At 43.7% G+C, this 14,819-nt stretch overlaps 1 protein-coding gene across 1 annotated transcript in view; it reads right to left on the bottom strand.

Moving 5' to 3' along the window:
- Positions 1–14,819, bottom strand: part of ngef (neuronal guanine nucleotide exchange factor) — a gene marked incomplete at its 5' end in the record, with an annotated part of 65,423 nt that overhangs the window by 6,518 nt on the left and 44,086 nt on the right. The window contains 2 exons of the mRNA XM_041205561.1: positions 6,444–6,548; positions 13,216–13,295. Of these exons, the coding sequence (XP_041061495.1) occupies positions 6,444–6,548; positions 13,216–13,295 (185 nt within the window). The remainder of the gene's footprint in view (positions 1–6,443; positions 6,549–13,215; positions 13,296–14,819) is intronic.

Below are 14,819 nucleotides of genomic sequence, written 5' to 3'. Positions count from 1 at the left end.
TGTTCACCCATCACCCCCCAAGCTCATCCATCACTCCCGTGTTAACCCATCACCCCCATGTTCACCCATCACCTCCCCATGTTCACCCATCACCCCCCCCACCATGTTCACCCATCAACCCCGTGTTCATCCATCACCCCCGTGTTCACCCATCACCCCCCAAGCTCATCCATCACCCCCGTGTTAACCCATCATCTCCCATGTTCACCCATCACCTCCCCCTGTGTTCACCCATCACCCCCAGGTTAACCTGTCATCCCCCATGTTCACCCATCACTCCCCGTGTTCACCCACCACCTCCCATGTTCACCCATCAACCCCATCATCCCCCATGTTCACCCATTGTTCCCCATGTTCACCTATCACCTCCCCCATGTTCACCCATCATCCCCATGTTAATCCATCATCCCCCATGTTCACCCATCACCCTCCGTGTTCACCCATCACCCCCATCATCCCCCATGTTAACCCATCACCCCCCGTGTTCACCCATCACCCCTATCACCCTCATGTTAACTCATCATCCCCCATGTTCACCCATCAGCCCTCATGTTCACCCATCGCCACTCCCCCCAGTGTTCACCCATCCCTCCTGTGTTCACTGATTTACATTGGTTCCCAGTCAAGCAACACCTTGATCTTAAAATTCCCTTTTTTGTTTTCAAATTATTCCATGGCCTCATCCTTCACTAACTCTGTAATCTCCCACAGCCACACAACCCTCCAAGATATCTGTGCTCATCTAATTCTGGCTTCTTGGGCATCCTTAAATTTAATCGCTCCACCTCTGGTGGCTATGCCTTCAGCTGCCTTGGCCCTCAGTAAAGCAGGAAATTGGGGCAGCAGTAGGTCATTCAGTCCCTTGAGCCTGCTCCACCATTCAGTTAGTTCATAGCTGATCTTCTACCCCAACGCCATTTTCCTGCACTTATCCCCGCATCCCTTGATATCTTTAATATCCAGAAATCTATCGATCTCTGTCTTGAACATTATCAATGACTGAGCCTCCACTCCCCTCTGGGGTAGAGAATTCCAAAGAATTACCATCTTCTAAATGAAGAAATTCCTCCTCATCCTCTGACCTTTTATTCTGAGACTGTAACCCTGATTCTAGACCCCTCCAGCCAGGGGAAACACCCTTCCTGCATCTACCTTGTTGAGTCCTGTAAGAATTTTGTATGTTTCAATGAGATCACCTCTCATTCTTCTAAACCTTAGAGGCTCTTGAATTCCCTCTCTAAAATTCTCTGCCTCTCTATCTAGCTTTCCTCTTTAAGGCACTCCTTAAAACCTACCTGTTTGACCATGCTTTTGGTCATTTGCCTAATATCCCTTTATATTGCTCGATGTTATATTTGTTTTATAATATCGCTGTGAAGCAGCATGGGATGCTTTATTATGTTAAAGGTGTTATATAAATACACACTGTTGTTACCCTGCCAACAGACTATAAAGATAAAGGCACATAGTCTTCCACTTGCCACTAGAGTAATGCATGTGGAAATTGTGCTTTATCAATTAGGAGTCAGTGACAGCGGTGTTATATGCTGCAGGAGCAGCTATAGGCAATTTCCAGGGTAAACATAGCACTGCCTGTTAGTGTAAAATTTAGTGTAACCCTGAACTTACTTTGCATTTAGCACCCTTCCCCCTCCTCCCCACCCCCACCCCCCTTTTCCAGGCTGCCAAATATTCAGCTCCAAGAAGTGAAAACAAACAGGCGACTGATACACTGTTTACCAGAGCAAACAAGTTTGCTGCTTTTCTGGTAGAAAATAAGTCACAGAATGAAAAGGAGAGAGCCTGGGTTTTGCCCAAATTCAGCATTTTCCAAAGCTCAAATATCATAAATTGTTAATTTGTTAATCTGTGTGCTCCTGTCCACAGTTGTGGAGCCTTCACATCTGCCAAAGGCTTCCACTTGACTGTGGCAAGTCTGTGACCATCTACACAGGGTTGTGCCTACTTTTCTGACAGAAATCTTGACCCAATTATTTTAAGAGAATCCACTATTTGCCCATTTTTGAGTGGGATCTTGGCTACTTGCCCAATAAGACTCAATTCAATCTGGGATTATGACACCTGGGCAGCATTTTCACATTCTTGATAAACAAGAATGGCATATCAGAGAGTCAGACACCCCAAGAGTGGACAGATTTCTTAAGCCCTTCCACAAAAGAGGAACTGGACACCAAGTCAGGCAAAGTCAATGGGATTTTTGCCAGAATTCCTGAAGAACATCAGATTACAGAGAAAAGAAGAGGCTAGCTAAGCTGTTTACCAACAACCACAGCAAGGGCACCATTCCAAATATCTGGTGCCAATCCAAGATAGTGGCCTTTCCAAGCCAGGAAAGCTACTCAACGATCCGTGCAGCTACCATACGCTCACCCGCTCTCAATATATAAGGTCCTGGAATGTCTCCTGCTCAACAGACTGAGTCCCACCCTGGAAGCAGCAATGCTCCCCAGCAGGCAGGTTTTCGCATAGGTTGCAACTACGCCAACCAGGTCCTGACACTGACCTCACATTTGAAGGCCAATTTCCCTAAAGACCCGAAGATAGGAATCACCTTTGTTGACTTATCCTGTGCCGATGACGCAGTGTGGTGCACAGGTATGCTGCTGAAACTCTCCAAAATCACTTGCTGTGTGAAAACAACTCGGCATTCACTCAGGCACCAGAAACGACAACCGCAAACTCAGCCCTGTCAACCCTGAAAAGTCCTCCTTACTAACATCTGGGGGCTTATACCAAAACTGGGAGAGCTGTCTTACAGACTAGTCAAGCAACAGCCTGACATAGTTATCCTCACGGAATCATACCTTACAGATAATATCCCAGATACCACCATCACCATCCCTGGGTATGTCCTGTCCCACCAGCAGGACAGAACCAACAGAGGTGGCGGCACAGTGATATACAGTCGGGAGGGAGTTGCCCTGGGAGTCCTCAACATCATCTCTGAACCCCATGAAGTCTCATGGTGTCAAGTCAAACATAGGCAAGAAAACCTCCTGCTGATTACCATGTACTGCCTCCCCTCAGTTGATAAGTCAGTACTCCTCCATGTTGAACACCACTTGGAGGAAGCACTGAAGGTGACAAGAGCGCAGAATGTACTCTGGGTGAGGGATGTCAATGTACATCACCAAAAGTGATTCAGGAGCACCATTACTGATTAAACTGGCCAAGTCCTAAAGGACATAGGTGCTAGACTGGGTCTGCAGTAGGTGGTGAGGGAACCAGCAAGAGGGAAAAACATACTTGACATCAACCTCACCAACCTGCCTGTCGCAGATGCATCTGTGCATGACAGCATCAGTAGGAGTGATCACTGCACAGTCCTTGTGGAGATGAAGTCCCATTTTCACATTGGGGATACACTCCGTTGTGTTGTGTGGCACTACCACCATGCTAACTGGGATAGATTTTGAACAGATAGAGCAAGACTGGGCATCCATGAGGCGCTATGGGATATCAGCAGCAGCAGAATTGTACTCGACCGCAATCTGTGACCTCATGGCCCGGCATATCCCCCAATCTACCATTACCACCAAACCAGGGGCTCACAGTACCAGGCATACCTAAAAATGAGGTGTCAACCTGTTGAGCTGACAACACAGGACTACTTACGTGCCAAACAGCAAAAGCAGCATGCGATTAAAGAGCTAAGCGATCCCACAACCAAAGGATCATATCTAAGCTCTGTAGTCCTGCCACATCCCATCGTGAATAGTGGTGGATAATTAAACAACTCACTGGGAGAGAAAGCTTCACAAGTATCCCTATCCTCATTGATGGAAGAGCCCAGCACAGCAGTGCAAAAGATAAGGCTGAAGTATTCACAACAATCTTCAGCCAGAAGTGCTGAGTGCATGATCCATGACCCCAGCATCACAGATGCCAGTCTTCAGCCAATTCGATTCACTCCATGTGATATCAAGAAACAGTTGAAGGCACTGGATACTGCAAAAGCTATGGACCTTGACAATATTCTGGCAATAGTACTCAAGACTTGTTCTCCTGAACTTGCCGTGCCCCAAGCTAAGTTGTTCCAATACAGCTACAACACTGGCATCTACCTGGCAATGTGGAAAATTCCCCAGAAATGTCCTGTAAACAAACAACAGGACAAATCCAACCTGGCCAAATTCCGCCCCATCAATCTACTCTCCGTCATCAGTAAAGTGATGGAAGGGGTCATCAACAGTGCTATCAAGCAGCACTTGCTTAGCAATAACCTGCTCACTGGCACTCAGTTTGGGTTCCACCGGGGCCACTCAGCTCCTGACCTCATTACAGGCTTGGTTCAAACATGGACAAAAGAACTGAACTCCAGAGGTGAGCTGAGAGTGACTGCCCTTGACATCAAGGCAGTATTTGACCAAGTATGGCATCAAGGAGCCTTGGCAAAACTGGATTTAATTGAATCGGGGGGAAACTCTCCACTGGCTGGAGTCATACCTGGCACAAAGGAAGATGGTTGTGGCTGTTGGAGGTCAGTCATCTCAGCTCCAGGACATCACTGCAGGAGTTCCTCAGGGTAGTGTCCTCAGCCTAAGCACCTTCAGCTGCTTCATCAACGACCCTCCTTCCATCATAAGGTCAGAAGTGGGGATGTTCGTTGATGATTGCACAATGTTCAGCACCATTCGCAACTCCTTAGGTACTGAAGCAGTCCGTGTCCAAATGCAGCAAGACCTGGACAATATCCAGGCTTAGGCTGACAAGTGGCAAGTAACATTTACACCACACAAGTGCCAGGCAATGACCATCTCCAACAAGAGAGAATCTAACCATCGCCTCTTGATAATCAATGGCATTACCATCATTGAATGCCCCACTATCAACATCCTGGGGGGGTTACCATTGACCAGAAACTGAACTGGACTAGCAGGTCAGAATCTAGGAATCCTGACTCCCCAAAGCCTTTACACGATCTACAAGACACAAGTTAGGAGCATGATGGAATACTCTCCACTTGCCTGAATGAGTGCAGCTCTAACAACACTCAAGAAGCTCAACACCATCCAGAACAAAGCAGCCCACTTGATTGGCACCCCATCCACAAACATTTTCTCCCTCTGCCACCATCGCACACTGGCGTAGTGTGTACCATCTACAACATGCATTGCAGGAACTCACCAAGTCTCCTTAGACAGGAGACAAACCACTACCATCTAGAAGACAAGGGCAGTAGATGTATGGGAACACCATCACCTGGAAGTTCCCCTCCAAGCCACTCACCATCCTAACTTGGAAATAAATCACCGTTCTTTCACTGTTGCTGGGTCAAAATCGTGAAACTCCCTTCCTAACTGCACTGTGGGTGTACATACGCTACATTGAGTGCAGCGTTTCAAAAAGGCAGCTCACTACTACCTTCTCAAGGGCAATTATGGATGGGCAATAAATGCTGGCCCAGCCAGCAATACCCACATCCCATGAATGAATAAAGAAAAAATTCCCTCAATAAATGTATCCTGATTTACTAATTTGACAACTACTCCCTGACTGTCAAATAGAAACACTTCTATTTATATCGCATCATTGATTCTCAAAGCCAATTTACAGCCAACAAATTACTTTTGAAGTGTAGTCATTACTGTAATGTAGGGAATGTGGCAGCTAATTTGCAGACTCCAAACGATAATGACATCTGATAATCTTTTGGTGATGTTGATTGAGGAATAAATTTGGCCAGAACACAAGGGATAACACCCAAGAAAGAATTTGTTGGGAGCTTTTATATCCACCTGAAAGGGCAGACAGGGACTCAGTTTAACACCTCACCTAATAAGCAGTACTTCTGACAGTGCAACACTCCCTCAGTACCACACTGAGGTGTCAGCCTTTATTTTAGCATTTAAGTCATAGAGGGGAACTTGAACCCACAGCCTTCTGACTCAGAGGCAAAAAAGCTACCTACTGAGCCACAGCTAGAAGCTATACCACTTGTTCAATGTTTCAGTGTGCAGTACCATTACAAGAATATTCTGGCTTGGCCTAAATAGCCAAGTGGTTATGGTACTGGGTTTATAACCCCAAGATCAAGAGTTCAAATCTCACAATGGCAAACTATGAAACAATGTAACTTCATCTGAAACAGATGGAAACGGGTTTGTACTTGTAAGAGTTAGAAGAATATTCTCTGGCATGATGCAAATGAAGTGGACCAAATGTTATTTCCTTTCATACAATCTGTGTGTTTTGTTGCTATTTGCCACCGTGATGTTTCACTCAGCATCCAACTAATGTGTGCTACTACCTAATTTAATGCTTCTTTATTGTGCTCCCCCAGTGATTAAAACAAGGAGAACCTATTACTATAGGAACTGGGAGAAAACCAGCAATTTTAGTGAGACGATAGTGCAGTACAAGATCAAGATATTTAAATTATAAACTTGCAACCGTACTTTGCAATAGAAAATGACATTTACCATCTATTGTCCATTCCACAACATTGAGGATGTCAGCAGCTTCCAAAGACAGCTCATCAGGTTCTTGTGCAGTGTACCTCTGGACACACTGTACCTGGGGACAATCTAGTAGAGACCACAGAACATTACTGAGATTGTAACAAACAATGGTAATGCTTTGATTATCTACAACTGAACATATGGCCAGCCTTTCGACAACTAAGGTTCCTCAGGAGCCTCTTTTTATTCACTTATATTTGGCTGCAAATTTGGTTCCATTGTGACTGATCTTTCATTGTCATAAGTGCTGTTTTGCTTTCAAAGTGGCATCTGCGGCATGTGCACACTTTCGGTGCTAGTTTGGTAAGGGTGTGAGTGCGTGTTTAGGGACTGTTCACCGGAAGCAAGCAGGGTTGGCAGATTGTCAATCAGTGTGTAACACTGATTTGATGCCTGTGCTGCCATTTTGAAGCTCAATGCTTCAGCTAAGGCTGTCCCTTAAACACGCAGAGCTAAACATGGGTTCAACAGGAGTGCAGGAGCATCAGCCTCTGTAATGTCCAACAGGTTTGAGGTTCTCTCAGCTTGTTTGCATGAGGAATTGAGCCCACATCAACTGCTTGGAAAGCAGCTGTAACTCTTTCAAGTACAAACCCGTTTCCATCTGTTTCAGATGAAGTTACATTGTTTCATAGTTTGCCGTTGTGAGATTAGAACTCTTGATCTTGGGTTTACAAACCCAGTACCATAACCACTTGGCTATTTAGGCCAAGCACAAACCTGTTTCCATCTGTTTCAGATGAAGTTACAGTGTTTCATAGTTTTGCCATTGTGAGATTTGAACTCTTGATCTTGGGGTTACAAACCCACTACTATAACCACTTGGCTATTTAGGCCAAGCTTTGTTTGCATGAGAATGGGGCTACAGGTTGATGAGCTGATTAGTCATGGCACTGTGTTACAGGAAGCCATTTATGTGGAGGGAGCGAAAAAGGAATGCAATGGTAGTTGCAACCAGGGATGGGCAATAAATGCTGGCCTGGCCAACGAAGCCCACATCCTGTGAATGAATAAAATAAAAGTTGGGGACAGTATAGTGAGGGGGCTTGACAAAGAGTGAGTCCAGATGGCTGTGTTGCCTGCCAGATGCCAGGTTTCAGGGCATTTGCTCAAGACTGGGGGGGAACTTACATTGGGAGGGGGAGGATCCAGCTCCTGTGGTCCATGTAAGTACCAATGATGTAGGCAGGATGAGGAAGGAGGTTCTGCATAGTCAGTAGGAGGAGAAGGCATCAAATTAAAAAGCAGAAGCTCAAAGGTAATAAATTCTGGATTATTACCTGAGCCACATGCAAACTCCCTAGGGTGAATAAGATTAGAGAAATTAATGCATGGCTCGAAGACTGGTGTGGGAGAAGTGGGTTCCAGTTTGTGGGGCACTGGCACCAGTACTGGGGAAAGTGGGGGTGTACCATTGGATTGGTCTACACCTGAACCATGCTGGGGCTAGCGTTCTAGTGATCCACACAACTAGGGTGCATAAAAGGTTTTAAACTAAATTGTGGGGGCAAGAGATCAAATTTGGGAAGATGTGGAAAACCAAACAGTAGAGACAAGGCAAGAAAGAAAGGTACTAATATAGGAAATGATAAACAGACTATGACAGGAAGGGACAGAGAGTACAAATCGAAGAGTAAATTAGCAGATAAGGCTAGATGTTATAAAAATAATAAATAGGAGAAAATTAAAGGCTCTGTATCTGAATGCAGGCAGCATTCAAAACAAAACAGATGAACTAATAATGCAATTAGAAATAAATAAGTGCGATCTGATAGCCATTACAGAGACATGGCTACAAGATGACATCGATTGGGACCTGAATATTGAAGGATACGTGACACTTAGAAAGAGCAGGAAGCTAGGAATAGGTGGAGGGGTGGCTCTGTTAATTAATGATGGTATTAGAGAGCACATTAGAGAGGATGACTTAAGTTCAGGAAACCAAAATATAGTAGCAGTTTGAGTTGAGATGAGAAACAATAAAGGCACGAAGTCACTTGTGGAAGTGGTGTACAGACCTCCTAATTGTAACTACTCGGTAGGATAGAGTATATAGGAAAAGATAATAGGAGCTTGTCAGAAAGGCACAGTGAAATCATAGGAGATTTTAACGTGCATATAAACTGGAAAATTCAGATGGGCAAAGGTAGCGTAGATGAGGAGTTCATAGAATGTATTCAAGGTAGTCTCTTAGAACAGCATGGCAACAGTCAGAGAGCAGGCTATACCATACCTGGTACTGTGCAACGAGATGGAAATAATTGGTAACCTCATAGTGAAGGCACCTCTAGGTAGCAGTGGTATTAGTTGGTATTAATTATCTTTGAATTCTACATTCAGTTTGAGGGAGAGAAGAAAATACAAAACTTGTATTTTAAATGTAAATGAGGGCATAAAAGCAGAGCTAGCTAAAGTGAACTGGCAAATGAGGTTAAAGAATAGGTCAATAAGAGATTGCAATGGCTGACATTTAAGGGATATTTCAGAATACACAGAATATATACATTCCAATGAGAAAGAAACATTCTAAGGGGAGTGCTTAACTAAAAAAGTTGAAGACAGTTTCAAACTTAAAGAAAAAGAATATAATTGTGCAAGAATGGGTGAAAGGTCAGAAGATTGGACAGAATATAAAGAACAAAAAGATTAATAAGGAGGGAAAAATTAGAGCACAAGAGAAAGCTAGCTAGAAATATAAATATGGATAGTAAGAGTTTCTATAGATATGTAAATATGAAACAAATTAACAAAGTGAGCTTTGGTCCTATAGAAAGTCAGTCCGGTGAATTAATAATGGAAAATAAGGAGATGGCAGATGAATGGAACAGGTATTTTGCATTGGTCTTCACTATAGAGGATACAAGTAACTTCCCAGAAATAGCTATAAATCATGAAATGGAAGGGAGGGAGGAACACGGGAAATCCGCTATCACCAGGGAAGTGGTATTGAGCAGATTGCTGGGGCTGTGGACTGACAAATCCTCAGGCCCTGATAGATTTCATCCTAGGATCTTAAAAAAGTGGCTAGTGAGATGTTTACGCTTTGGTTTTAATTTACAAAAAATTCCATAGATTCTGTGAAAGGATTCAGAGAAAGTTCTACTAGACTGGAAAATAGCAAATGTAACTCCTTTATTCAAAAAGGGAGGGAGACAGAAAACAGGAAGCTACAGGCCAATTAGCTTAACATCTGTCATAGGGAAAATGTTAGAAGGTGTTATTAAAGAAGTTATAGCAGGGCACTTGGAAAATTCAAAGTAATCAGGCAGAGTCAACATTGTTTTGTAAAAGGGAACTCATGTTTGACTAATTTATTGAAGTTCTTTGAAGGAGTCACATGTGCTGGGATAAAGGGGAACCGGTGGATGTATTGTACTTATCAAACACCAGAAGGCATTTGCTAAGGTGCCACATCAAAGGTTATTACAGAAACTAAAATCTGATGGTGTATGGGGTAACATATCGGCATGGGTAGAAGGTTGACTAGCTAACAGGTAACAGAAAGTAGGCATAAATGGGTCTTTTTCATTGGCAGGATGTAACGAGTGGTATGCCACAGGGATCAGTGCTGGGGCCACAACATTTTACAATTTATGTAAAGGGACCGAAACTATGGTTGCTAATTTGCTGATGATACAAAGACAGGTAGGAAAGTAAGTTGTGAAGAGGACATAAGGAGGCTGCAAATGGACATAGATAGATTAAGTGAGTGGGCAAAGATCTGGCAAATGGAGTATAATGTGAGCAAAAATGAAATTGTCCATTTTGGCAGGAAGAATAAAAAAGAAGCATATTATCTAAATGATGAGAGGTTGCAGAGGTCTGAGATTCAGAGGGATCTGAGTATCCTCGTGCATGAATCACAAAAGGCCAGTGTGCAGGTACAGCAAGTAATTAGGAAATCTAACAGCTGCACTCTCAGAACAGAGCAAGGGCAGCATTGCTAATGGCTGTGAAGGTGACCGTGACCTTGAACTTTTTTTGCATAGGCTCCTTCCAAGCTAGAACACGTGATATTAGCAACAGGTCACAGTTCACCATCCACTGTTGCACAACTTGGCCATCATGAGGGCACAGTCCTTGTCATCAGCTACATGGTGAGCAGCTGAGAGTAGGAAATGGAGGAGGAAGAAGAGGAAGCAACTAGCAAACCCATTCTGGTTAGGTTAGCCATGATTGGCTCATCTGACTGCAATTCCAACAACCTTACTTCCCCTATGCCAAGTTGCCCTTACCTTCCCTCTGTTACTGACCATCACAGTGTTGTCTTGGCCACAATGGTGACATAAAAGCCACAACAAAACACACATTCCAAGCCAAATTTATAAAACAAACTTACGCCTAAAGTCAACTAATCACCCTTGTGCATTCCCTCGGTGCATGTCTTCCTTGAGCCTTTGTCTGTTCTAGTGCCCCTGTGCAGCTGTATCTCAGTGACTGCAGCATGCCTGGTGGAAGGTAGCTGATTTTCAGAGGTTGAAACCTCAGGCAGTCTTGCAGGATAACCCCAAGCAGCTCTGGGCCAAGAAGGCCTGGCTTCAGACTGTATCACCTTGGCATGGGCAGCAGCAGTCTTGGCTGGCTGACAGACAACAGCAAGGGCACTGGCATAGTGCCAGTGATGTAAGGATGAATGCTGTGACCCTGAAAGAGGGCACCTAGGTACGTTACACCATACTATTGCCGCTCCCCAAGGAGAGCACCTCTGCAATTCCAGCAGTGTGTTGGAGGATGAATTGCTGGGCTGCTGTGAAATCCCGGAGGCCCTTTCAAAAACAGATATCCATAGCTATAATGGCAGCCGTCTGAGCCTGCAAGGCAACAAGCTCAGCTGGCGTGCCTTCTGTTTGAGCTTTCATTACAGCAGCCAAACACTGGGCAACTTCTGCTTGTGCTGCAATGGAACTTGCAACATCAGATGCTACATCCTGGATGAGTGCACAAGTGCTCTCATGCGCCACCTCCATGCTTGAAAGGATGGGCTTCAAACTTTGCAGAAAGCCCTTTGTCAGGTTGGTGTGGGATTTCTCCTTACTTCTCATGTCGGTGTACATACCGATCAGTCTTCTTCGGTGGATTTTCCCATTGAAGTCCTTATCTGAGTCCTCTGCAACAGAATTCATATATGTCCTCATCCAATGACAAATTAACTGCCCTACCATTGCACCTTACCCAGGCTACAGTCCACCTGAACCCAGTGTCTCATCATGTGCAAATCCCACTCTAAGTTACCCTCTGAGGTAGACACAGTGTCAGTATTCTGAGGTGGTACTGCAAGTGCGATTGTGTCTCTTCTTCAGTGCATGTGGAGGGAGAATCCAACGGAATTAAGCAGAGTAGGCAGATTGTCAATCAGTGTGTAACGCTGTGTAGGGGAAGTAAGAGGTGCATGTTTATACCATTTCAGCTTGTAAATCAGAAGACATTGTGGGATGAGGGGGAAGTGGGATGTGAGAAGGAGATTTAGGTATGAGGATACAGTCACCTTTGATGATTTCAGTCCCACCACTAGTCACAGCCTCAGTAATGCCCATCCCAATAATGGCCAGCAGCATCTCCTCCATATAGGTCAGGACATAGTCGTGTGCTACCTTCTCCTGCAACAAAGAGGGAAGTGAGTTAGCGAGTGTCAATGTGTTTGGATAATGTGACTACCATGTATGCAAGCTGTGAGATGCTAGTGTGATGTTTGCAGCAGTGCTATGCATGTGAGGGTGAATTGAAGCTCAGAATATAAGCTATGAGTCATGATTGATCGAGGTTGTTGATCAATGAATGATGGGTGGGGTGCAATGTGTGGGAAGCAGTGTGTGAAGCTAGTGATGCAGTTTTTGGGATACAGTATTTGAAGATACATTCACTGACCCCACTCATGTGAGGTCATTGAAATTCTTGCGGCACTGCATCCAGTTCCTGGGGGCTAGACTCTTGGCATTGACCACCACTGCCTTTACATAGTTTGTCTGCAGATCTCCTGTGGATAGATTGTATCTCTCCTGCTTTCCCTCTCTTGCTCAAGGCCTCCACTTCATGTTGAAAACTCTTGGAATCTGCTGTTTGTCATATTGTGCCATTCTTGTGTCTTTTCCTGGTCAAACTCACTTTTACATTGAAATCCAGAACCTGCTGCAGCCAAAATGCACCTTCCCTTTAAGAGGTACAGGCTGAGTTTAAGTAATAAAGGCTAGCTGGTTAAACTCATACTGATCTCCACAATTTTGCTTCCTCTGATCAGGCATGCAGGCTCTCAGGCACACTGAATGCTGGTTGCATGCCACAATAATTTAACTAAGCAAACTGCATGCTGCCCACAGTGGAATCAACGGGTGTGGTTTAACCATTGCACCGTGACCCCACACCTGTTTTTAGTGTTACCTAATTTTACTATCTTTACCTGCAGGCAAAGGATGGAGTCAAAAATTAAACAGTTACACTGAACAATGATGATTAATCTAACAGTTGTTTCTTTTGACCTTTGTGCTTATGCGTTAACAGAAATTAGCAGCTTCCATTTCGGGCACCCAGTCCTGGGTAAGATATAGTGCAATTTCAGCGCAAAGTAAAGCTCCTCCTACTTTTGGTTGGTTCCAGATGGATCTCAGAAGCAGGATGCCACTCGTTGCCTGCTCATTGAATGTTAGTATAAGAAATGAGAGAAAAGTTCATTTCTGATCACAGTATCTAAGGTTGGTTAGATACGTGGGTAGGAATAAGTGGCAACATAAAGTCTTACCCCAATGCAGTGAGCTGGGAGAAACATACTTTGTTCTACGGTTTGGAGCAAGTGCATGGACCCACCGTTTCTTATCACTCCTGCAACGTAGATTTGTGGACAATTAAAATCAGTAAAATAAATCATGAAAAGAAACAGGAAGACATAGCGGAGACCCCAAAGGGAACATAAGTTATTGTGCTTTTCTATATACCTCAGAACAGTAGAGAAGCTTTGCAATTTTATCCACAAAACCCCTTCAGTAATGAGCTGAGAAGCATTAGGTTTGTTTAGTCCATTATATTTCCAAGAGACATTCCATTGTCAACATCATTTTATTACAAAGTGGCACTCACTAATGATAAAATTTCAGCCGATAACCAAATTGGTAAATAGTAGGCATAATGACACAGTAAATTTTATTATTTGAACCGCATCCCTGCCATTTCTAAAAAGTGTTGGAAAAAGGGAAGAAGAAGCAATACTGTTCAATCATAATTATATCCACTTGCTCCTTGGTAAATTGTAGTCAAGGTAATTTGAGCATTAAGAATATAAGATGTTAGCTGTTATAGGAGGATCTTCAATAGTGCAATGTAACTAACAATGTAACTTTTTAAGATAATTGGCTGCAATTCTGAATAATACGTTCTTGGACTTAACTACAGACAGCAGTTCATTTAACTGTTATAGTTACAAGAGATGCATGTATATTCCCATCCACAGTAAAGCACAGGGTTAGTGACACAGATCTTACAGTTAAAAAATTATCAGGTGAGTTGTGGTACATTCACTATTGCACTGCTCAACATGGTGGGTGGGATTTTATGGCCCCCCCCCGTCGCAGCGGGGGCAAGGGCGTAAAATGCTGCAAGCCATTCAAAAGTCCATTCACTTTGGCGGTACTGGATAACCTCACCAGCAGGAGGGGCCGTAAAATTCCACCCAGGGCCTTTGATTCCAATAGTTGAAACGTTGTGTCCACTGGGATTTCAAATCAAACAGATTTGAGAAGGGTTTTAACAGCAAAACCTTTTAAAAATCTTCCATCTTGTATATTATTAGAATGTCATTTGCATAACCTTTTACTTAATAACTGTCAGCTGATTTATTTTTGCCATCATTCCTTTCAAGATCAAGTGAGATGAAAGCCAGCCCTGCTGTTCTGAAGAGATATTTATCACTTTCACAAATAAGTAACTAGGGAGGAAAAATTATATGAAGAGGTTCATTTTGCCAGATGGATGTCACATCCCACAGACTGAAGTGTTAAAGAATCACAGATGTACATTCTGATATGGTGAGGCAATGATCAGGCTCATAGGAAGCATGATCCATAGCGCAGCACCATTAATACACTGCTTTATAGGCCCCACTAGTTGGCTAATAATTGGAGTACCTCTTGGTAGAGATTTAAAACAAGAAAATAATACATATGCTAACAACTTGAAATAAGATAAAAAATGTTGGAAATACAGATGGGAGATTCTGTGTCAGGACATTTTGGACAAAGGTTCCTATCCAAAATATTAGCTTGCCAACTCTCTCTGATGCTAACAGATCTGCACCTGAAACTGTTATTGTATTTCTCAGGTGGGGGAGTTGATGGAAGCAATCTTCTGCCT

The sequence above is a fragment of the Carcharodon carcharias genome, chromosome 2, assembly GCF_017639515.1.
Source record: "Carcharodon carcharias isolate sCarCar2 chromosome 2, sCarCar2.pri, whole genome shotgun sequence".
Taxonomy (NCBI): domain Eukaryota; kingdom Metazoa; phylum Chordata; class Chondrichthyes; order Lamniformes; family Lamnidae; genus Carcharodon; species Carcharodon carcharias.
Note: the sequence above shows the minus strand (reverse complement) of the source record. Positions and strands in the feature narration are given on the sequence as shown.